This window comes from Gavia stellata, chromosome Z (genome assembly GCF_030936135.1).
Source record: "Gavia stellata isolate bGavSte3 chromosome Z, bGavSte3.hap2, whole genome shotgun sequence".
Lineage (NCBI taxonomy): Eukaryota > Metazoa > Chordata > Aves > Gaviiformes > Gaviidae > Gavia > Gavia stellata.
In genome coordinates, this window is record NC_082637.1 from 27,561,781 (window position 1) to 27,584,889 (window position 23,109).

Below are 23,109 nucleotides of genomic sequence, written 5' to 3' on the forward strand. Positions count from 1 at the left end.
CCAACTTAAATGATTCTATGATTCTATGATAGGCAGTTCTTTTATTTATATTTGCAAATTCTTAGTTTTAAAAGAACAATCTTTTGTATTTAGTTATCTAACTGTAGTTAGTTTATTATCTCAGTTTTTGCCATAACAAATGTAAGGTTCCAGTAGATGTTAATGCAGAGTTTCCATCACCTGCATTTTCTGTGGACAATATATTCTCAATTCATCATAACTATGTTTGAAATAAGGATTGAGAACCTGGCTAATGGGAGTTTTTCCTCTAACTTTCAAGGGATGAAAATACCACACTTGATCTTTTAGTGGGGTTAGCTTCCAAAGAACTGAGGCTTATGGATCAAGTGGCACACTTTGTATCTATTAATTGCGTTCAAGGGGCTTGAAAAGGATATTTTGTTGTGCTTAAATTGGAAGACAGTTGTCTCAAAGCGCTTCACAAAATAAAAATACTGACTTCCAGATAATTGAGAAAAACCTTGCATTACTAAATTCTGATATATAACATGATATAAATTGTGATGAGATATTTTGGGGGATTAAATGGATCGCATTTCATCATGTGCTTTATCAGAGTAACCAGTTATGACTAGAACTGTTTTTCTTTTAAACAAAAAGTACAGACTTTTGAATTTGACTGGGAAACATAAGCCTGAATATGATACTTACAGAACAAAAAAAAGGAAAAGCATGAACAGTACCTCCAGTTTATGCATCCAGATCCTGAACAGTCTGTTGTCCTCCCAGAATTTCAAAGGGACAGATCTCTATCTTTCAGCATATGTTTTTTTAATGCAGTTGATTTAATGCTTGTGAAATGTTAAATCCAAACATAAAGATTAAAATATTTTAATTAGTCAGTTAAGATAAACTGGAAGTTTTCCCACCATTTTTTTCCCACAACTATTTTCAACCCTGTGGTGTGTTCAGTCTGATTAGTGTAGTGGCCACTGGAAGTAGCTGTGTTGTAAGAAGAAGCTACAATACAGTCACAGTGGTGAAAATGTCTTCGTCCCAATAACACTATTCACTGTTGTTAGAACAAGTAGAATGGCAAGACAGAGAAATTAAATAACTAGTTTTTGCTGGTAGACAAGTGTCAAAAGAGATCAGCATAGTTTGGTTCCTCTGTTCGATCACTGACAACACACAAAAAGGCTGTTGCAAATTACTATCTATCAGCTTCTTTTTAAGGCAGATGAATTAAGAAAATCTGTGGAACTGATGGTTAGTTTGGGTTTGGATCCTACTACATCTGGATTTCCCACACTGATGCTTGTACATAAGAAACTTGGTTAGGCTACAGAGTTGCTTATCAAAAGGGCTGTCTGTACTAAACCAGTTCTTCCCCCACTGAACTTCCAAGTCCCATTTAGCATCATCTCCAGAGTGGAATGCAGAGGAACAAAAGCTGACTATCAGTCAGGACAGACACCATACTACATGTAGAAAGAAAAGAACAAACTGGAAAATGAACCACATCAATGTATTCAGCATCAACAAAGCCTCAGCTGGAGTATGGTGTCAGCACAGTGTCTCAGGAAAGTTACGGACAGAACAGAGGCCAGGGAAGGAGAGTGCAAGATCTGGAGAACAATCTGTTAAAGGCAGTTTGAAAGGATGGGAATTGTTTAAACTAGTAATGAGAAGACCAGTAGAAATCTTTAAATACACAAAGGATAATTGAAAAAACAAACAACCCCAAAACCCCACACACCAAAAAAGAAAGGGAAATAAACAGGCTAGCATCAGATGCTGAGGGAGGTTGTGGAGTCTCTATCACTGAAGATTTTTGTAAACAGGTCAGACAAGCATCGATGAGGAGTGACGTAGGGACGGCTGATCCTGTCTTGTGGCAAGCTGATAGACAAATGTTTTCCTGAAGAGCCTTCCTTCTATCCTGTTTTCAGTGACCCTAGCACATGAATATTACTGTTCCTTTACAGTCCATAATTGCTGAGATGGGCATATTGCCATGAGATGCCAGGATGGACTTTGTAAGCTCTATCTGTCTCCTAGCTTAGTTCCTCTGTGCTTCTTGTTGCCATACAGACTACAGAAATGGAATAGCTGAACCTATACCTTGGCTATAGCAGGACTGAGTAACTCCTGATCCTGGTCAAAGCACATATCTAGATACAGATTCATTTATTTTCTTGTAGGCAATTAGGCATTCTAAAACAGCTGGGCTACAGAACCAGGAATCAATGCGGGTAGAACTGGGGTGACTAAGCATTTATTAGAGGAAAAGGTTTTCACGGCTATTAACTTTGTTGTGTTACCATATATGTGAGTGATAGCTTTTCTGACTCATTAGGACAACTGCCATTACACCATAGTCTGAGTAAGCCACTTATTTTGGACGTGTTCTGGGTAACAACACTATTAGAACAGGTAAGTTCATTGATATTTGGCTAGATGATAAAATAAGGACAGAATTGTGAATGCGGACTTGGTCCTACAGCATTTGAAAGCAGGGGGGCTTCTTAAGAAATTACACTCCTGTGTGCCTCGTGAGTGCATGGTGAAAGAGAAGAGAGAGAACAGGAGTCCTCATAACCAGTGTATGGTAACAGTTGAGAAGAGGCTCCTCTTTTGGACAGGAGCCCTAAGAGCTATCCTCTTCAGTTTAGGCATCTTGGTTGCTTCCAGAAACTTCAGTGGGAATGGGCTAAGTCATTAAACCTTTCCCATCAGCAGAGGCACACTTGCTTTTTTCCTTCTACCCTGACTATGGAGGGACTTTGAGATGTGTGCAGAGTGCTAAGCTGGGCTCCGACTTGGGGAGAGGCCTCCCAGGGTCTGTCCGTTTAAGTAGGAGGAGAGTCTATTTGTGGTACCAACTCAGAAACCTGCAAGAGCTACAACTGAGCACATGGTTAAAAGCAGAGCAGACCTTCAGCAGGTAAAAGGCTCTGCAGTTCTGCCCAAGACTGGGGAAAAGAAGGGAAAATCCCTCGAATGCAATAGTGAAAGCTAGTGAAAGGGTGGCAGTCTCATGGTTATTGATGATTACCATATCCTCTATTTAGATCAAAAGATAAATTTATTTTATGAACTGATAGAGAGTTTCTCTACTATCAACTTTCCCCAGGCATGCTTATTTGTGAAGTCATAATGCAATGACAAGAAACACAGCAAGAGTAACACGTGGAAGGAAGTAAACTGCAAAACAGCTTAGTGTTTGGATGGTTATGAATTCATGCTTTCTACCTGGCAGTGAATTTTACAGCAGCTATTATGGAGTGAACATTTCTGACACACTTGGCAATGCTGGTCTGGGTTGTGCTGAATCTCACTGAAATTGCAGGGTGTAACAACTTGCCTTTAATTAAAGAAACAGTTATACTTGATAGAACTGGCTGCTACACACTACACACAAACCCATGATACCAAAACCAAGATATGTGCAAAACATGTCTGTGGTGACTCCAACAGAAACCTCAGCAACAAAGCCTAGAAAGCTTTTTTGGATTGAACACTGACCACACAAGAGTTGTGAGCAGAGAAAGAGAGGCCTGCTAGTCTTTAGCTAATACTGTCAATCTTTTTGCAATTGAAATTTTTAATGCAATGAAGAGAATTGCCTCTGTAAACATCCAACTTCATAATTTGTACCTTTCCAGATGAACTGCTCACGGCACTCAGTAGGGTCTTAGAATAAGCAGCAGGTGTACTATATGCTGACAGCTGGTTATAAAACCAGGGCTGTGATAACAAGCTGCACTGTTCATAGCACAAATCAAGCTGTCCTTACTATGCTCCAGTCAAAACATGTTACAATTATAGCAGGTTCTTGTCCAATGCAACAAGCAAGAGTAAAAAACTCTCTGAGCAAATTCTTACATAAAGGACAGCAATGCTGTTTGTCCATACTATTGTCCCAAAGCATTTGTTTGATGAGTTGAAGGAGCTACCACCACCTGCAAGGACCCTCACACATGATAGTACAATTTTGCTTATAAAAGTGAACTCCAGATGCTTTTCCATGTGACATTTGTTCCCAGTGAACTGTATTGGAAGATCATCCTTAAAAATGTCTTCCTTCTGCTGTGTGCAGTCTCATTGCTGCAGAATGTAACTCGTGGTTTACTAGAGAAGCCCTGGTTTTAGTCTATGGGCCTGGATGTCTTTATCATTGTCATTATAAAAAACGACTGACTCTGGTTATGGCTCATAAAACATCTGGTTTCTGTGTTCAAGAAAGAAAGACAGGAAACGCCTGCTTGATAGTGATGCTGTCACAGTTACAGCAATGGATTAAAATAAAACTCTGATAAGTTACTAATACATCCACACATACATGCTGGGCACAGGGCTGTCAGGTTGGGTTCCCATCTTGCATACGTTCCAGAGCGGCTGCATCTTGGGCATCAGAAGCATTTGGTAAGATTGATCTGTAACCCCATGTGCCCGCAGGTCCCAGGGCAGCAGAAAGGCTGTGCCAGTTCACGAACCCCAGGGTGTTGACACCCCTAGCTCTATGGTCCCACCCTCCTCACGTAGTTCCTTCCTCCTCATCCCCCATTTTAAGGCCTGATGCAGGTTGTTCCTCTTAGGAGAGGAGTAAACCTGGGCTTGCACAGGAAGACGAGATGCTGAAGGAAAGCTGGAGGCAGCTAGGATTTTTTCTTTGGCACTGTGACAAAGGGAGGTTATCCTCAGTCAATGGGAAGTCTTAAATTAGCCTGTCCAAGGTAACTTACATGGGCAAACCCACACTATTTCAGGCAGGAGAAGCTCATTTTCTGTCTCGTTAAGCCAAGTCCTGTTTCTTGTCACCAGAAGTGGATAAATCTGAATGAAGGCTTGTAAAACTCAAGAGCTGTGCCTAGTTTGTGGCACCTGCCTATTAATGGGGGCAGCAAAAATCCTCGCCCTGCATATGCTAGAGGAAGCCCAGGCTCTGCCTGGCCGAAACGCCCTCAGGCATCGCTGTCCCTGTGCTTGTGGCCAAAGGCTGGGCAAGCTCCTGAGCCCCAGAAACATGTGAGATATAGGCTTGCTGCTGTGCACCCTGGAGCTTGTATGCTGCTGCATGTGAGAGCCCAGGCTGCAGCAGAGAGCTTCAGCCATGGGAATGGAGGAAGGTGGAGGCTGCCTTCATCCTGCCTGCCCCTCCTCCTCAGTTTGGGTGTGTGACTGTGCTCATGAGAGTTGGGCAGGTGGACGATTGAAGGGCCAGGAAGGCCAGGACAGCTGAGCCACAGCTGCAGGGGCACCCGCTGCCACCCCAGCTGTCCCCAGAGATCTGGGGGCTGCTTGTGCCCAGCCAGAGCTTGGGGAGGTGATGCTGGGCTGGGTACACAAAGCTCTCAACATAGCTGCAAATTGTCTGCCGGCTCTGCTGACAAGCGTCTCACTAGTTTTGCAAGAATAGATCGCCCTTTCTTTAATAGCTTTGAAAATCATGACAATTAAAGAAAATTTAAAATCCCCTTTAGATTCCAGTATCACTATCTAGCCACTACAGGTACCTCTCTCCCTTAAGCACACAAAAGTTTAAAAGAAGCCACTGTTAATATCTTTGTAGAGTTTCCCATATATTCATGTAACCCTCGTCTCTGGACAATGCTTCTACAAACTTCAGTTTACCCCCAGTGTCAAAAAATAACACTGAATGGAGAAGTGGCTTCTCCTTGACGCTGTTCTTTGCTCAGTTCGGGTTTTATGTACTGGTACAAAAGTAGGGGGTGAGGAGAAAAAAAACCAACCCACCTTGCTTCATTAGAGTGCAAACAGCAGATACTGTGATCAAGCAAAGATAAAATATTTTGCTCAAAATAGCAATAGCTCTTGATGACTGGTTTTCAGGTTAGGAAATACTGTCATTGCTTTAACAGAACATGTCAGTAGTTGTACAGAGTCTGCTGCACTACTGATCTTAGTTTAGAAACTAAGATAACAAAATACGGACTTGGAAAGCTACGCAAAGTGGTTTAAAGTACTCAAAACATTGTTTGGGTTTTTTTCCCGCCACAATGTATTAGTTGGGCTAACGAAAGATAATATACCTTTAGACAAGCCTCTCTCTTAAACAGTCTTAATATTTTAAATTTAAATTTAAAAGATTTTTCAGTATTAAAACTCAGTATCTCTGATGCAGAGATAGAAATATTTTAACTTAACCACTTAATGAAAAACGTCCGTATAGTTCACAGCAAATTTCCAAATACGTTTCATCTAGTGAGTGAAGTGCAATAAGTCCCTCCTTTCAAAAATTTTTACTAAGGGTAATATGCCAATAAAAATAGGAAAAATTGTTAAAGCAAAGTAAGAGATCTAAGCTGAATTTCAGAGCTTCTGTAAATATAATTCTCAGTGGCAGGGGTACTATTTTCTTTGTCACCCCTAGCTTGTGTTTGAGTGACAGAAAGCAGAAATCTTCAGCGTATTTTTCATTTCCTTGGACACCAAATCTGTGATAACTAACTAGATGTATTATATTCTTTGCTGGGTAGAATTGCCTGTACCTCTCAGAGACGGCAAAGGTGGAGACAAAAAAAAGTGTGAAAATAAATGGAAAGAAATTCTACAAGTGGCACTGATATACAGGTTTATTCCTTATGTGACCTACAGGAAAAGCATGCAAGAAAAATATTCTTGGAAATACAGTTAAAATATTGTTCTGAAGGAGGGAGATTTATTAGCACTTGAACAGGCAGAAAAAACACTGTAAAAGTTTGGGTAGCAAAGTTTTCTCCCTCCCTCTCTCTGTTCTTCCCCATCCCGGTCTGAGTTCTCAGTACTATGTGGTTTAGGCAGCTGTAAAGCTTTATCTGCATACATGCTATGCAATTATTCCAGTTATGCTAGCTGACTGGGTTTTTGAACTTAACAAATTTCTCACATTTTATGGTTCCTGGAAAACATGTCACATGGGAGTGGTATCATTTTGCAAATCCACAAGTTTGCTGCAGGCAAGAACACATCTTCTTTTATTTGGATTTGCAATAATATTGATGAGCAATGGAAGATTGAAATAGGCAGTAAAAATTGTTCATTGTAAAAGAGAAAGAGAAGAGGAAAATTACAGAAGTGACCATCTCAGAAAAGAAACATTTAAATCACTGTGTTAAGTTGTAATGAGTAAAGACTAACTAGTTGACAATAAAACCTGTATGATTTGAAAGTAGATCTCCAAGGCACCTTGCCGTGCAAATGGTGAGGAGGACTGTGTAGGATATTGTCTTGGACAAGAAACAGTGTTTAGGGAGGTATCAGTAAACAGGACGTTATAGTAGGAGGTGGCAGTGACAAAACACACCCACTGGAGCTGGATGCCTGTTTCCAATTCAGTGTTGTTCTGCAGAAAAGGAAGCAGACTCGCACGGCATGTGTTCAGCAGCATCATTTCCCGTCAGTGGTACCACCGGCTTCTGTACCACTGTATCCCCTTATAGCAGGTGCACAGGGTCCAATGGGGGCTCCACACCTGCTGGAGTATAAGCTGAGCAGATGGATTTTGGTGTCTGGCTGAAACAAAGATTTGAAAGTTTTGGTCTTAGGATCCTAACCTGCTTCCTGTATTGCTGATGGTGATTAGTTTTTCCTGTTTAAAAGCCAAAAAATTGAATTATTTAAACATATATCTGGGAAAAAAAAAAGAACACTGTAAGGAACCGATAGTGATAAAATATATATAGATAATCTGGCCCTGAAAGTCTATTCAATTATTTTCCTTTTCTGTGTTCCGGCTTCTGAGAGAAGCAACAGTGTCCTGCCTGCCACCTCTAGCTGGGTTGGTGGGAGAAATACGGCAAGCCAGTGAGAGCAGCCTGCGAGCCCTGTGGGAGGATGAGCTGGGAGACCCCTGTGCCCAGGCCCTGCGGCACTGTCTTCGCCGCTACCTGGGCACACGCTGCCCCATCCACGAGGATTAAAAAACCTATGTAAGACCTTCACAAGGATTGCTGCCTCTGGTACGTAATACTGCGGCACAAAAAAACCCCAAAGACCCCAAATTCCTAACACAAACCCCAAAACTGATCAAACAATGGCAAGAACAGTGACTTTTCCAGGCTTACTACGGAATGGAGATGAATTTGACTCAATATGTCATTCGTTTTTATTTTGGTGAGGGGACACTGAGACAGATTTTCATTGTAGGTTGACTTTATCAGCTCTGACCTTGATGGAGTTACGTTGCTGTGTGCAACGCATTTGAGCTTAGTGCCATGCTTTAAATGTCAGGCCTTGCTTTTGAGGAGAGAGGCTTTTCTTGTGGTGCTACAGGCACCACTATTACAAAGCTGGTAGCACAAAGATAAGAAAAATTATTCCCCAAAACTTTGCTGAACGTTTTTACAGGTTCTGTTTAAAATAAAGTCCCCCACTTTTCCAATACAATTCCAGTACTTTTTCACCTTTCCAAATCCATGTGTTTGTTTAGAGCATTTTGCAGTTCAGCATGATGTTCAAATCTGGTTCTTAATGGTCTCCTCCCCAACAAGCCAAACTACAACAGCCATACCTAGTTATTTTAATGCTCCCTAGTGTTGAATTGGATTGTAGCATATTGTTCAGCTTCTCCAGCTGTATTAGCTATCACTGAATCATTTCTATAGCACTTGCAAAATGCAAAATGCCATGAAAAATCACTCATGTGGGTCATTAATTTTAAACATGTGAGAGGTCTTGTTCATTTTTTAATTTGCTTAGCATCTTGCAAAGTCAAACTGTGATCAGATCAAAAAAAGATGAAAATGGTCAATAAAAAAAGACCTTACCTCGGAATTTACTTACATGTTGCACCTGGCACACCAGGCCCTTCTCTTTCCTCCCTCAGCTCTCGGAGAACTCCAGTGCGGAGCCATTGCTGGTAATCTAGCAGCCAGCTCGTACTCTCTTTCCAATTCTGGATCCCATCTTAAGTAGGGAGAGATCCAGTGGCCTGATCCAGTTGGCCTGATGCAAAATATCAGGAACACGCTTTGCAGCCATGCTCACATTTCTGGCTAGGATTCAACTAAATAGGGAAACAGCTAACAGCCAGCAGACCATTCTTTGTCTGCAGTCAAGCTGCAAGGAGCAGGTTATAAGGCAGATGCATGCTTGGCATTGACTGATAAAATGCTTCTGGTGTGAATGCACCAATCCCTGCAAAATCCTTGCCATGCTAAATTAAGCAACCCTCCCCTCTGAAATAAGTTATACCAGTGACAGCCGCTATATGAGGTGTTTTGCCCACAGAAACCACACTGATTACAAATCTTGCCCCTGCCGATATTGCTACACATGAAGCTGGCATATCTGGAACATTAGCAAGCTTTCTTATACATGTTTAGCGCCTGACAGCTCCTCAACTACAAATGTTATTTGGCACAAGTTTGTTACCTTCCTTCATATGAAAATGATGCAGCTTAACCCCAACATTATGAAAAAAAAGAAAGAAGGAGGAAGAGAAAGTATGGGTGAAACAGCATGTAACATTGACGCATTTCATTTCTTTTGGTCAGATTTTCACTCTTTCCCCTTCCCCCTGAAACAAGCCGTTCATTTTCTTTCCCAGCTAGCAGTGCAAGGGTGCATGAAGCATGAAGAGATGGCTAGCTTTTCCCGTTAGCTTAAGCATGTTGGTCTAAATTGCAGTACTCTTCTGGTTCAGCTTCCTCGAAAGGCTACCACATTGTGCTTTGCTGCATGGCCATGCTCAGTGGTTACAACCTGTTTTGCAAATGCTGTTTGTGCCTGAGTCTGGCTCCACAAACTGCTGCTGCTCGAGCAGGTCCCGCCCTTCATCTTGCCATCAAATACAGCAGTATAAGCAGACACTGAGAACTGTGGCATGTTTCAATTAACCAGTCACACAGAAATGCCAAATTCAGTAAGACTTGAGCTGCCATTGCCTCGGTATGAGACCCACCAGTCATGTAGCTATTTGCTTATTTTTGCAATCCAATCAGGCTGAAGCCTCAACAAAATACAAACAGAAAGCAGAGGTGTGACACTAGCTGTGGGAGCTTAAAAGCGGGAATGATTATTAATCCTTCATTTGCTATGAAAAGGTGATATTTGCTGTATGTTTTAGCAAGTATTATGTTGTGTGATGATTGACTTGTTAATCATCTCTCCATATGTAGCAGAAATACGCATTTGCAGGCTAGCAGGAAGCTTGCTAGAAGCACTTGCAGAGCATCACTATAAGGAGGATGCCTACGCATGTATCATTGAATGGTTTGGGTTGGAAGTGACCTTTAAAGATTATCTAGTCCAACTCCCCTGCCATGGGCAGAGACATCTTTCACTAGATCAGGTTACTCAAAGCCCTATCCAACCTGACCTTGAACACTTCCAGGGATGGGGCATCCACAACTTCTTTCGGCAACCTGTTCCAGTGTCTCAGCACCCTCAGCATAAAAAATTTCTTCCTGATCTAAATCTGCCCTCTTTCAGTTCAAAATTATTACCCCTTGTCCTGTCACTACAGGCCCTAGTAAAAAGTCTCCCTCTGCCTTTCTCATAAGCCCCCTTTAAGTATTGAAAGGCCACAATAAGTTCTCCCTGGAACCTTTTCTTCCTCAGGCTCAACAAGCCCAACTCTCTCAGCCTGTCCTCATAGGAGAGGTGTTCCAGCCCTCCGGTAATTTTTGTGGCCCTCCTCTGCACCTGCTCCAACAGGTCCGTGTCTTTCCTGTGCTGAGGATGCCAGAGCTGGATGCAATACTGCAGGTGGGGTCTCAGGAGAGAGTAGTAGAGGAGCAGAACCACCTTTCTCGACCTGCTGGTCACACTTCTTTTGATGCAGCCCAGGATGCGGTTGGCTTTGCGGACTGTGAGCGCACACAGCTAATTTATCATACACCAGTAGCCCCAAGTCCTTCTCCACAGGGCTGCTCTCAATCACTTCATCCCCCAGTCTGTATTGATATCAGGGGTTGCCCTGACCCATGAGCAGGACCTTGCACTTGGCCTTATTGAACTTCCTGAGGTTCACATGGGCCCATTTCTCAGGTTTGTCAGGGTCTGTGTTTTCCAACACGCTTACGCAACACAAAAATACTTTCTAAAGGCAACTTCAGCATTTTAGCTAGTTAGCAAGAAGCCAAGAAATCTAGTTAGATTTGTAAATTGTTTTTATTTAAGGGTTCTGTGCTGTAATAGCCTTTTCTGTTTTACTACTTCTTTTTTTTTTTTTTTCTTTCATTTGTGTGCGAGCCAGAATCGTCAGCAAACCCAACTTCAGCAGTGTGCGTGGCAGAGCTGGGATACTGGTTTACAAACATGCAAAAAATATTTTTTAGTCCTTCTTGTTCAGAGTCTTTGTTGACGCTCTTAGCCATGAGGACAGACAGTTGTGTTCACCCCTCTCCTTTTTTCACCCTACAAGGTAGGAAGAAGTTGCTCATGTGTAAACGTTCTCAAGCACACAGATGTTACAAGTGAAACCACCCAACCACAGGGCAAAGCGAAGTAAATACATGCTATGACTGGTAAGGTGTTTTCCACGTACCTTTCCTTCCCGCCTAGCACGTAATACTGCTCCTTGCAAAGCAGACTAGACAGTCTCTTTTGGCTACCTAAGCATAAACCACTATTGTGAAACAAAATATCACAACATTGAAACAAATACCAACTACATAATAGATCTAGAAAGCAGTCTGCCAGCCTGTAACTGCAGGAAGCACAACAGTAATTTTTCCTGCTGGCAAGAAGTGGATGTCAATAGTTTTAAGATGCATTTAGATTTTGCTGGAAACCAACCCCCCCCCCAATATGATATTAAACATAATTAGAATGTAACTGAGTATGTCTCATAAACATTTGTGGGGTTTTAGCCTTCCAAACTATATATACATACATTTTTAGCGCTCATGTACTTAGAAAGTGGCAGATACTTGAGAATAAAAATCTAAAGAGACCCTGGTAATGCAATATTTAATTATGCTTAAGTCCATTAAGGAACAGACACAAACCAACAAGAGATCATGGTTACAAAGAAGTTTCTCACTGTCACACTGTACGCAGAAGGATTAGGTTTCTTATCACTTGTGGACTGAAGACAGCTTTTATCTATTGTTGTACTTCTAGGCAGATTCCTATGGCAAATCCTACATTAACCAAATTCCTGCTTAATTTAGTTTCCATTTTCATACACAATCCTATTACCTACACGGTCATTTCCAAAACTGATTTCCTGTTTTTTGACTTTAGCGTCCCTTGTAGCAAAAGAATACTACAAAGTTAGCTATTGGGCTCTACACCACAACAATTTTAGTAGATGTGGACATAATGTAAACTATAAAAAACATCCAGACTTGGCAGGAATAAAGGATGTTTCCAAGTCCCAAACATGTGCATGAAGATTAATCATGTGCAAGAAAGCACACGTTTGCAAACTGCGTAACCAGATGACGAATATGGCTTTTTCAGTATATTTTCTGGAGAGCCATTCAACATTGTTTTATTGTGAAATAAGATTTCACAATTTTTAGTGAAATTGTGAAAAATACCACATTCCTAACCAAGATGCCTAGCATACACTAATGGTAGGAACGCCAAAAGAAAAGCTAGTTCCAGCTGCTGAGAATTATCTTTGCTGACATATTACACCAATCGATAGCTGGTTTACATTTGCTCACATTCCTAAAACCATACTGTTTTGAAGTGGAATATATAAAAATGTAAAATAAACAGTTTCAGGGTCCAAGATACAAAGTAATGCTAAGAAAAAGTTTACAGATAGTTCCAGAAATAATGACAAATAGGAAAAAAAAAAAAGGCTTGAAAGGTATTTTCACTTTTTTCAGGAAGTACTGCATAGGTGGAGTGGTTCCATAAGTAAGAATTTAATCAACCTGATACAGTTCAAAATCCTAAAATGGGGTGTCATAAAACCCCTGCAATAAGCTGAACTAACAATGCAAAGGATTTGTCTGAAAAAAAGTTTATTTGAAAAACACTCAGAAACTATTGAGAAATTACTTTTCCCCTCTACATTAACCTATTTACACATACTATATATATACACATACAGAGTTATAATTTGAATTGTGCATTACTATAATGACTCCATAGCACTATGTATTGTAGAACAACTCGGTTTAAGGTTTTCCATTTCTTGGCTATAATACAGTCTTTTTTTTTTGTCTGAAATTGTCTAAAAATTAAGCATGGGTAAGACACATTATCTCAATGCATTACTAGTAATTTCCTGTAGACACTGCTATTCACATTAGTAGAGCACGTAGCCCTTCTACTAGTAGTAGACACTGACTGGCCACTGCTGTTACTGCTGTTAGGACTGAAAGCCTCTTTACAATGGAAGAGACTGAAAAGTTGTCTCTGATACTGAGAAGAAGCATAGTAGTAAATAAAGGGATCAATGCAACAGCTAACGCTGCTGATACAAACACAGAGTAGATAGGCAAAGTAGAGATACTCTAAGCTGTTGTCATAAAAAAAATGGATATAATGAATTAATAGGAGGACATTTGTTGGTCCAAAGCAAATAACAAAAACAGAAAAAACAGCCACACACAAGAGCAAGGCACGTGTCTTCTTATTTTGTTTTGCAACAATAGTAGAAGAACTAAGACATCGAATGATACACATGTAACAGACAGTAGAAATTATAAACGGCACTACAAAAAACACAGAAGAGAAGATGGAGAAGAAGTGGAGGTAATAGCCGTGAAGTTCAGATTCGCTTAGCACATCATGACAAGTAGTTATATTTAACTTGGGTATTTCCATCGTTTGTTCTCTGACGAGAAAAGGTATAACCCCAGTTATTGCTACAAGCCATATGATGAAACAGATCAGCGAGGCACGTGTTAATGTACGCCACCCAAGGGACTGCATGGGATACACCACTGCTAAGAAGCGATCAAAGCTTATACTCGTCATAAGCATTATTGAACAGTACATGTTACAGTAGAAGGCAGCAGTGATGAAACGGCACATTTGAGGTCCAAAACGCCAGTCATTTCCAGAAAAGTGATAAGCAATCTTAAAAGGAAGCACGCTTACAAACAAGACATCCGCAAGGGCCAAATTCAGCATGTATACTACAGCTGGCTTTTCAATTTTCATTTTTTTCAGAAACACAAGTATCGCTGTAATGTTCAGAGGGAGACTCAGCACAAGCACTAAGGTGTAAACTGAAGGAACGAAACGTGTCAGCCATGGACTAGTGAGGTATCTTGCTGTTTGCACTGACACTGTTCGTTGTCCATGTCGGAACGATCCAGTCCAATTGGTGCCTCCTGATCCAACTTCCGAGTCATTTTTAGTATCACCTTCAATAGGTATAGGGTCATCCTCATGATTTACAAAAGAGAATAGAAAACTTCTGACCCGTGGTATGCTGCTGTTATATGGGAAGGCTGAAAAATAAGGAAGTATAAAGATTAATAAGCAAATACTTAAATGCTATGGGGAAGCAAAAACGTCTTTCAAAAAGGAAAGCGAAGATCATATTAGCAACACAAAATAATAAGGTTAATTCCTGATTCAAGGCATGGCAAATTTACTGTTGTATTTGTGTTAAAGTAGCCCAAAGAGAACACAGATGAGTCCTTAAGCACAGGTGGAGTCCCTATCATAAAAAGCTTCCAAACTAAGAGATGGAAGACGAAGGAGGACATCTTACCCAAAGTTGTAACAGGAACTAAACCAAAAAGGGCTGGACTAACATCTGAGCAGTCTGGGCCTTGAATCTATGTTCTCTTTGGGCTACTTTAACACAAATACAACAGTAAATTTGCCACCCTTGAACTTTCTTTGCCAGAACCTTCATACAGTTTGTAAGAAATGAGGTGCTGGGAGAAATACTGGTATTCATACACAAAATTCCCATTAGAAGTACTCATCACCAAAGTAACAAAAGCTAAAGTGCAATTAAAACATCAAGTTACTGAGATACTTCTCTGTGCTCTGGAGACATCCTACTCAACCCGATGGCCCCTGTCAAGACAGACGGCAGAAGTCTGCATGAAGTTTTCAAGGCAGACGTGGATCCACCTTTTGCTGGCATCAGACAGGTAGCCACAGATTTCAATGAAACATTTCCCCAATTCTACTTATATTACCCCACAGTGTGCATCACTGAGGACAGCATGTGTCCAGTGTGCCCTCGGGGCATGTCTGAAACCTGCCACTAGTGTTGCCTCTACAGCACGGTCTTCGGCAGCATGGTTCGGTGGCTGTGACTGAGAAGTGTCAGGACAGGGTATCTCTGCTTTTTGAATGTAGCTGTAATGAGTTAGGAATTTAGTGTTACAAAGTGTTGAATGTGCGGTATGGGTTTATTTATGTAAGAAAACCCCCACAATCAATCAAAATAACTATTTTAGACACGATTTCAGAGAAGTTGTTTGTAGGGAGGCATGTTGTTTTGAGCTTTGGCTTAAACTAGCTAGGCGTAGGATAATGCAAACATATTATGGGCAGACAGAAGCGACAGAATTACTAGTACTTAAGTAATCATTCATCTACTTAGCTGTGCAACTGATCCTTTGTTGAAACCTACACAACTAAAATAAAGAAGAAGGTGTGTTAGCTTAAATCAGTGAGATGGAAGTACGTACACATGATTCACTCATCTAAGATGCTATTTGTTAGAAGCAATTATTTACTGTACAGTAATTCAAACCATTTTTTTATGCGGATGAGAACAAAAGCATCTGAAGGAGGAAGATGGCAAAGAGCGGAATGGCTGCAGCTTTAAGCACGCAGTTACCTCCCTTTGTGCGCAGGCTGTGCGACAAGGGCCCTGCCCAGCTTGAATTTTGGTGAAATTCAGACTTGAATGTGGGGGGAGATCACAGAAGTGTTAGGGAAATTTGGGGATTTTTTAAAGCTGCTGTGCTGCATGTATCATGCTGTGTCACAGCAGCATGCTGGGGGCAGAGGGGACAAAAGAGGGGAAGTGTTGGAGATAATGATTTTCCTATGCAAAGTGACTAGATTGCAACCTCTTCAGGCCAGAAAAAAAGATGCTGGATGCGAATTTGAGCCTGGGAGCTTGTTGCATAGACTGAAGTGGGAATAATCGCGTACTTAGACTGAAACACAAATGCAGGTAAGTGTGTGAGATTTGGTGTTCGCACAGAAGGGCACTAAACCAATTTATACAAGGGTCTGTTCTGCCATCTAAAAAAGAATGCTAACAAAACGCAAAACTATAGATCCTTAATCTTCGACTTTACTTCAAAAATTTAGTCCAAGCAGTTGGATGGCTCAAGGAGTCAGCTCCTAGTTCAGCAGTTCAGGTGCAGCACAAGTTATATTTGACACCTCTAACTTCAGCCTGTGGCTGACATCAAATAGTTAGGTGATTTCCAGTAACAGATGATCACTGCAATAGGAATCTCTCACTACTGACACCATTGGTATTCATCTCTTTTGGGAGGATCATAATTGTACTTGAATGAAAAAAACCTAATTTCTCATGCCCAGAGGCATTTCTCCACGGTAAAGACATCAGTAAGAGTGACAAAAAAGCTTTAACAGTACCTCTGGTTCTGCCAGTATATACAAGTTTTGTGAATTCAAGACTTCGAATGCTGTGAATATATATTTCTTCCACTGACATTTCTAAAATGGAAAATTTCTGAAATTGGAGGTAATGACAATCCTAGTCCCCGAAGGTCTACATGTCCTTCTTGGTTTCTCCACCACTGAAGAACAGTGTGGAGAACCAAATGAAGACGTGACATGCTTTCATGTGAGGCATGTTTTTAGGAACACAGACATAAATGGACTTGATGAGAGGGAGGGTAAACCTGTGTCTGGAGTCAGGAACTATATTGCCAAGATGACCTCTGCATGATGTGGTAAGTGAGGTGCTTCCAGCAAGCACCTCTCTCATCCCAGTATCCCTGAACTTGGAAGGTCTTCGCCTGTGCTGCCTCACCTGAGCTAGCAGTGCTGCAGTGAAGCCACAGAGGAAGTGCTGCAGTGCCTCGCATTTTGAGGACTAGCAAGCAAACCAGCCAGACCCACTGACCCTTAATGACTGAGGTTAAGTCACTTAATGGGGAAGCGCTTGGTGGTAACCTACTCCATTTCCCATCAGTGACTCCTGACTTAGAACAGTATGAAAATATGCTAAAGGAAAAAAATGATGATTGGGCCAGTTTTCTTTTACTGACTACTGACCTTTGTCTTAGCTATTGCTTATCGTTACTCAAACATTGCTAATAATTTTAATTATATCCTGAATTCTTGGAGCTAACTTATTTACAGCTTTCTCAGATGAAAGGATTTAGAGTCTGCATTACTCCATTATCAAACTTTTCTAAAAGTAGAATCCTATTACAATAATTCAGGACATTCCATAAATAATTTTAGTTTAGTTAAAATTCCCTGGAATAATACTTTAACTTGGTGAAAACTACAAGTTCTTTGTATAAGCAAAGACTTTCTACGTTCAGAGTTGAACTCAACCTTGATGCTGTTAACACCACCTCCATGCTGTGTCCTGTGCTCAGTCCATGTCTCCACCTTGAATGTAGATGACATGAGGTACTACTTGAAAACCAGCTCTATGGAATAATGCAATGAGACCTCAAACTTGCTATTTCTTTGCTGCTGGTGAAATTCAGTTTAATTTTAATTTAAAAGATTGATAGCCACATATCAGTTCTTTTCCTTTGCAAAGCTGCTTGTATGTTTGTACAACACAACATCTGTGCATTACTAGAAAAAACAGCAGTGCACTTCATGCTTTCTGAAACAGAAAGGAAGATAGTTACTGCCCTGAGGCTTTGGATTCCTTTTGTGTCAGTGTTTATTTGAAAAAGCCAATGATCAGAAATTTATACACAGAAGGGAAGAGGATGAAATGATACCATATTATTTCAAAAGATCTTAATGAACCTTGACAATAAATGTAAAGGTCAGTAAAAGGAAACAGGCATTACCTATAAGCTGGGATAATACAAGACAGCCAATACAGTAGCTCTACAGAAAAGATTTTAAAAATACTCTTATGTAGCTACAGGTATATCAGAATCTGTCAGATGTTCCTTTCTAGCTTATTTAAAACTGTGGGGATCATTTGTCTCTAAAAACACTACAGCTTAAGTAATTTTTAGTAATACAAATAATGTTAGGAGAACAGAGGTAAAGCTTGTATAATGATCATAAATGTTCAAACAATCATCCTATTTTTGCTAGGTTGTCACCTGATCTGTTTGGAAGAGGTAAAACCTGGTGGATTACTATTTTTATGACTAATAGTATTCTCATTGCTGATATGGCAGAGTTAACAGCTATATCAAAGCACTTGTATAATATAAATAGGTATGAAAGAACAGGACTAAGAAACTAAGAAGAAAGAAAGAGCTGGATAAAGCACTGAGGTTTTATCCTCATGGTGTACAGTAAAGACATTGAACAATATATATACAGTCTTTCCCTTTTCTTCCAATAAAGGACCTTGAAAGGCAAAAATTACGTAGAATCAGTACGATACTGAAACTGCCTGAAGTTTTCTTTTACTGCCTCTGGTCTTTGCACTGATTCTCCAACAAGGACATAGAGAAATGATGTAGAAAGCTCAGTAAGCTTGGGATTGTTTGATTTTAACAATCTGTACTGTGTTGTTTTCCATCAAGTACTACATAATGTTGGTCTCACGATCAGCATACACATATTCTGCTTACCCTGAAAGGCACACAGAGCTATTTTGTAATTTCCTTTCATGTCTACTTTCATATGCAAGGGGCTGCTGCGCATACTGTTCTGTGAAGGGAGAAGTAGAGAGCAAAAAATATAATGGCTTCAACCAATCTCAAAAAGCACTCTTGAGCTCCAAAAGAAAATTTCAAAGTATTTCTGGTTCCATAAATCTGGACAGGATGTTACAAACTGGCCATGCTCATGTCCCAAGGGATATTTTTGTGAGGTTGAAAACTGAACATTAGGTTCCTACTCAAGCCAATTAAATATGTTCCCGATGTGCTGCCGGACAACTATTAATACCGATTTCTGGGCATTACTGATGACAGCTGCACCTATACTGCTGGCTTACAACAAAGAAGTCAGTTCTTTTTATCTCCCCTTTGTATAATCCTCAGTGATAAGCATCCAGAATCCAAATTACTCAGGGGCCCATAAATTAGGTACTCACAGGCAGAATGTTAAGTGCATGCCAGACATGTTTATAAACAAGGTAAGAAACAATCTTGTAGGACCGATGACAATTACTTGCTTTTGTAAAAATAAACACTGTATTGTCTTTAAAAAATATTCTTTAGCCTACATCTCCATTTATACAGAATTCGTTACTGTATTACACGAGTGATGTAGTAACAATTTGAACACATTTCCCTAAAGTACTGTTTTCTTGCAACCAGATGTCCGCTCCTTTTTGCTTTCCTTTCTCAATCACTTTCACCACAGGTGCTGGCTTCAAGCAATGATAACCTCTCTCTATCCAGCCATCAGTGTCCCAACACAGAAAAGTCCAGGCTGGTTCAGACCTCAGTCAGCCACCTCGCCAGCGCCTGGTCAGATAATCTGCAAGCACCGAGTGCCAACCCGCTGTCAAGCCATTGCTTTTTTCACCCACCCACAGGACCAGCGTAGGTCAGTAAGGTGAGAACTGTGGATGTTGAAGGACCAAGGGAAAAGCGGGGGAGAAGCCGTATGTGCAAGGGCAGAGCAGACCTGGGGATACAGCAGTGCACAGGTGATGGGAATTAAGTACATTGTGTTGGAAACAGGGAAGCCTATCTGGGACAGTGGGGAAATTACATTATTACAGTGGGAGTGAGCACAAGGGGAGCAGAAGACATGCTCAGATGGCCAGGCTTTAACTAGTTCTACCATGCATGAAGTAAATTGTTTTGAATTTTTCTTTTCTTAGTGATGTAATACAGTAACTATTTTGATCATTATTTCCTTATGAAGCAGCAAATAAATGGTGCAATCCAGGGTGCTCTTTAATGAAGACTGTAATTGCAAAAGGTAGGAAAACAAGTTTGCAACGTTTCCATAAACTGGAAGAATAGCATCCAACAGTACAATCTTTTTTTCTAGCATTAACATTACAGTTTGTCTTTTACCCCTCTCCCTCTCTTTTCTTTATAAGTACATCTTCCTTAGACTTCCAGTATGGACATGGTTGTAGTCTCTTCAGCCCCACTTGTTCTTGTGCCAAAAAGTTGTTTAGCCAAAATTATTTGCCCTCTCTGATACTTCCCTCCCAGCATAATTACAAACAGTAGCTCTGTCCCCTTTCAGCCTTCATTTTACTAGTCAAAGTATGCCACGCTCCGAAATTTCCCCTTGGCTGTTCCTCTAATCAGCCCTTTACTGTACCTAGAGCTTGAACTGAGTCTTCCCAGCAGGCATCTCAAGGGGCTAAGTTATTTGTACAGCAGCACTATGATAACTACGGGATTGACAGAAATGTTAAACTGAATTTTACCGAAAAAATCGTTGCTGATCTCTAAATGCATAACCTTGTCCTTTGTACCACTGTACCTCTACCAGAAACTGGGAGGTTACACGTGTGCACATCTTTTCTTACCTTCCTTCCCTCAGCATGTGCACTGTTAGACATGCTCTGAGCTAGACAGATCCACCATCTCACCAGTTACAGCACTGATGTTGCTATTAGTGCTATTTCTAATTGAATAACCATGAAGGTCCTCTACTTGGGGTGGATATTCTGAACTCTTTTGTGTTGGTAGATCTCCCAAACTTCGTGCTGCATATAAATTCAGCTGGCACTCTATCTTCTGAAGTTGTTAACGAAAGGCATAGCCAGTTTTTTAAGAAAGTCCACCAGCACGTCTCGGCAGCCTGGTCACTTCTTTCCATCATAGCTTGCTATCGTGTGGCTGCCTCCCTAGCCATGGGAAAACCGTAAACCATTCTTCACCACCTTGCCTGTGGCGTTGCATCCTTCTCAGGTCTATCTATTTCAGATCTATGACATTTCCGTTATCCAGAAAACCAGTTTTCAGAAAGTATCTGTCCGACATTGCTTTACCCAGGCTAACTTCAGGGTTTAGCCTGTTCTCTCGCCGCTGCTACGAGGACAAACCTAGAGCAGCATTTCACGACGCCAAAGGAAACGCGATCCTAAGCTCCAGTTAAAACTGCACAGCGGGAGACCCTCGCCTTCTCCACGCGCAGGCCGACACCGCCGTGCCCTAACGCGTTTTGGGTATTTTTCGCTTCCAAAGCGCACGGCTCCGGCCCCGCTGCCAAGCCAAGCGGCGCCGCCGACGCCCGATGCTCGCCGGACGGCCGGGCTCCCCGCCCGGCGCCCGCCGCTTCCCGGGGGACCCCACCGGGGACGGGAGCGCTCAGGCCAGGCAGGGCTGGGGGCGCCCCTCCCCTCCCCTCCCGTCCCGTTCCCCGGCAGCCCCCCGGCGCGGGGCGGGGGCGGCGACTCACCGACGCGGTCCCCGGCGGCGGGCGGCGGGCGCGGGAAGCCGAGGGCCGCCAGGGCGCAGAGCAGCGCGGGCAGCGCCCGCGGCCCCATGGCCGCCGCGCCGGGTGGGTCCGGGCCGCGGGGGCTCCCTCCGCTCCCTCCGTCCGTGCGTGCGTCCAGCACCGGGGGACGCGAGCGCAGCCGAGGCGCGGCGGCTGGCCACCGCCGGCAGGCTGGGGCTGGGCGAGGGCCGCCCCGGGGCCGCCGACGCTTCCTCCGGCGGCAGGGGAGGCGGGGGGGCCGGGCGGGGGGGCCCTTCCTGCCGCGCCGGCCCGGCGGAGCGCGGGGGGGGCTGCGCGCCGGCCCCCCACCGCCCGCCGCGGGGCCGGAGAGGAGAGCCGGGCCTCGGCGGCAGCGGGAGCGCAGGGCGGGGCGTGCCGCAGCACAGCAGCCCCGCCAGGCCCCCCGCCCTGCGAAGGCGGCAGCGGGAAGCGGTGGCGCTCGGCTGAGAAATGGGAAGGGGTCGTGGGCTCGGGCAGGAAGAGAAGGCGGGCGGTGCGGAGCACAGGGTTATTCTCACGGAAGTGTTCTAAGCTACGTTTGCCACATTTTGTTTGTGCAGTCCAACGGGCTGATGCCCCCCAGGAGCGCGGCTACGGGGCCGGTTGAAATATCTGCATTACTCATAATCGAAAGATTATGCTCATTCAGAAAAGCTCCTTAATACGGAGATCTGCTTTGTATAAAGTAGACAACGCCAAGCTTGCTTGTATTGCGTGGGTTCAGTAAGCTGACTGCTCTACAAATACAGCACAACCTAAAAGCGATTCATTACCCCGCTTTGCAGCCCTCGTGTGTGTTCGTGCAAGACCTCTGAGGAAGAAGTGGTGCCACTCCTGAACTCCAGTAGCACGTGCCTTGGGCGGGAAAGCTTGGTCTGTCCTTCAGAGCTGCTCATGAATCAAGAGCTGGATAAACTGAAACCTATACAAAAGCTATAAAGGAAAATACTTTGGTAACTTTGCAGCTTTTATTTGGGCTCTTTTCTTTGAAAATACTTATTCCACTGGTGGTTTCAGTGCTTTGTATTTCTTAGGCCTGTGACACAGTAAAAAGCTTTACAAGCGTACACTCTTCGGTTTGCTAGGGTATGCTGTCCCGTCCTCAACTGTGTATCCTTCTGTTTACAGCAATACAGACTGAAAAAGGGGCGAGGAAGCTCCATGTAGAACTTGTTCATCTTTATGAAGTGCCTTTGTTAGTACAGAAGCACTGACCTTTGCTCTTAACTGAGAGTAAAAACAATGGGAAATAAATACTCATGAACGAAAGTACTGGTTCCCACTAAGTTCTAATCTTCGCTTGCTCTACGATGTTCTTCCCACAGTCCTACCACCTGCTACACGTTATAGTACTATTAAGGCTGACTCCAATTTGTGTAGAGCAAGGGTGAGTAGTAAGTACAAGTTTTATAGCTGGTCAGCCTTGCTACAGCTCTGTCATCCCAAACACATTAGGGAACCCACACAAAACACCTTATACTTCATTGTGAACTATGCTTTTTCATCTATTTAGAAAATACCTGCATCAGAGATAATTTCTTTTCATGTATTTGGGAAGAGAAAGTGAAGCTGTTCTGGGGCATTCCTGTGGTCTCACAGCTCTGTAAACATACCCAAAGGTAACAAAAATTTCTAAGCCCAAAATAGAAGTGAACTAAATACCAGTGTTTCTTAAAATAAATATGTATTTGTAAGTCTTATACCAGACTT

At 42.4% G+C, this 23,109-nt stretch overlaps 1 protein-coding gene across 1 annotated transcript; it reads right to left on the reverse strand.

Moving 5' to 3' along the window:
- Window positions 1-12,795: 12,795 nt before the first annotated feature.
- On the reverse strand, window positions 12,796-21,448 carry F2R (coagulation factor II thrombin receptor). The gene is made up of 2 exons (XM_059833485.1): window positions 21,361-21,448; window positions 12,796-14,330 (listed from the first exon to the last, which is right to left on the reverse strand). Exons 1-2 carry the CDS (start codon window positions 21,446-21,448, stop codon window positions 13,135-13,137), a joined length of 1,284 nt encoding a protein of 427 aa, XP_059689468.1. The 3' UTR covers window positions 12,796-13,134.
- Window positions 21,449-23,109: the final 1,661 nt, after the last annotated feature.

What these genes read in the sequence shown, in the direction of transcription:
- F2R (XM_059833485.1), bottom strand. Translation starts at nt 21,448, where the DNA reads ATGGGGCCGCGGGCGCTGCCCGCGCTGCTCTGCGCCCTGGCGGCCCTC. An exon ending in CGCCGCCGGGGACCGCGTCG is followed by an intron (nt 14,331 to 21,360) that starts GTGAGTCGCCGC and finishes CTTATTTTTCAG; the next exon opens with CCTTCCCATATAACAGCAGC.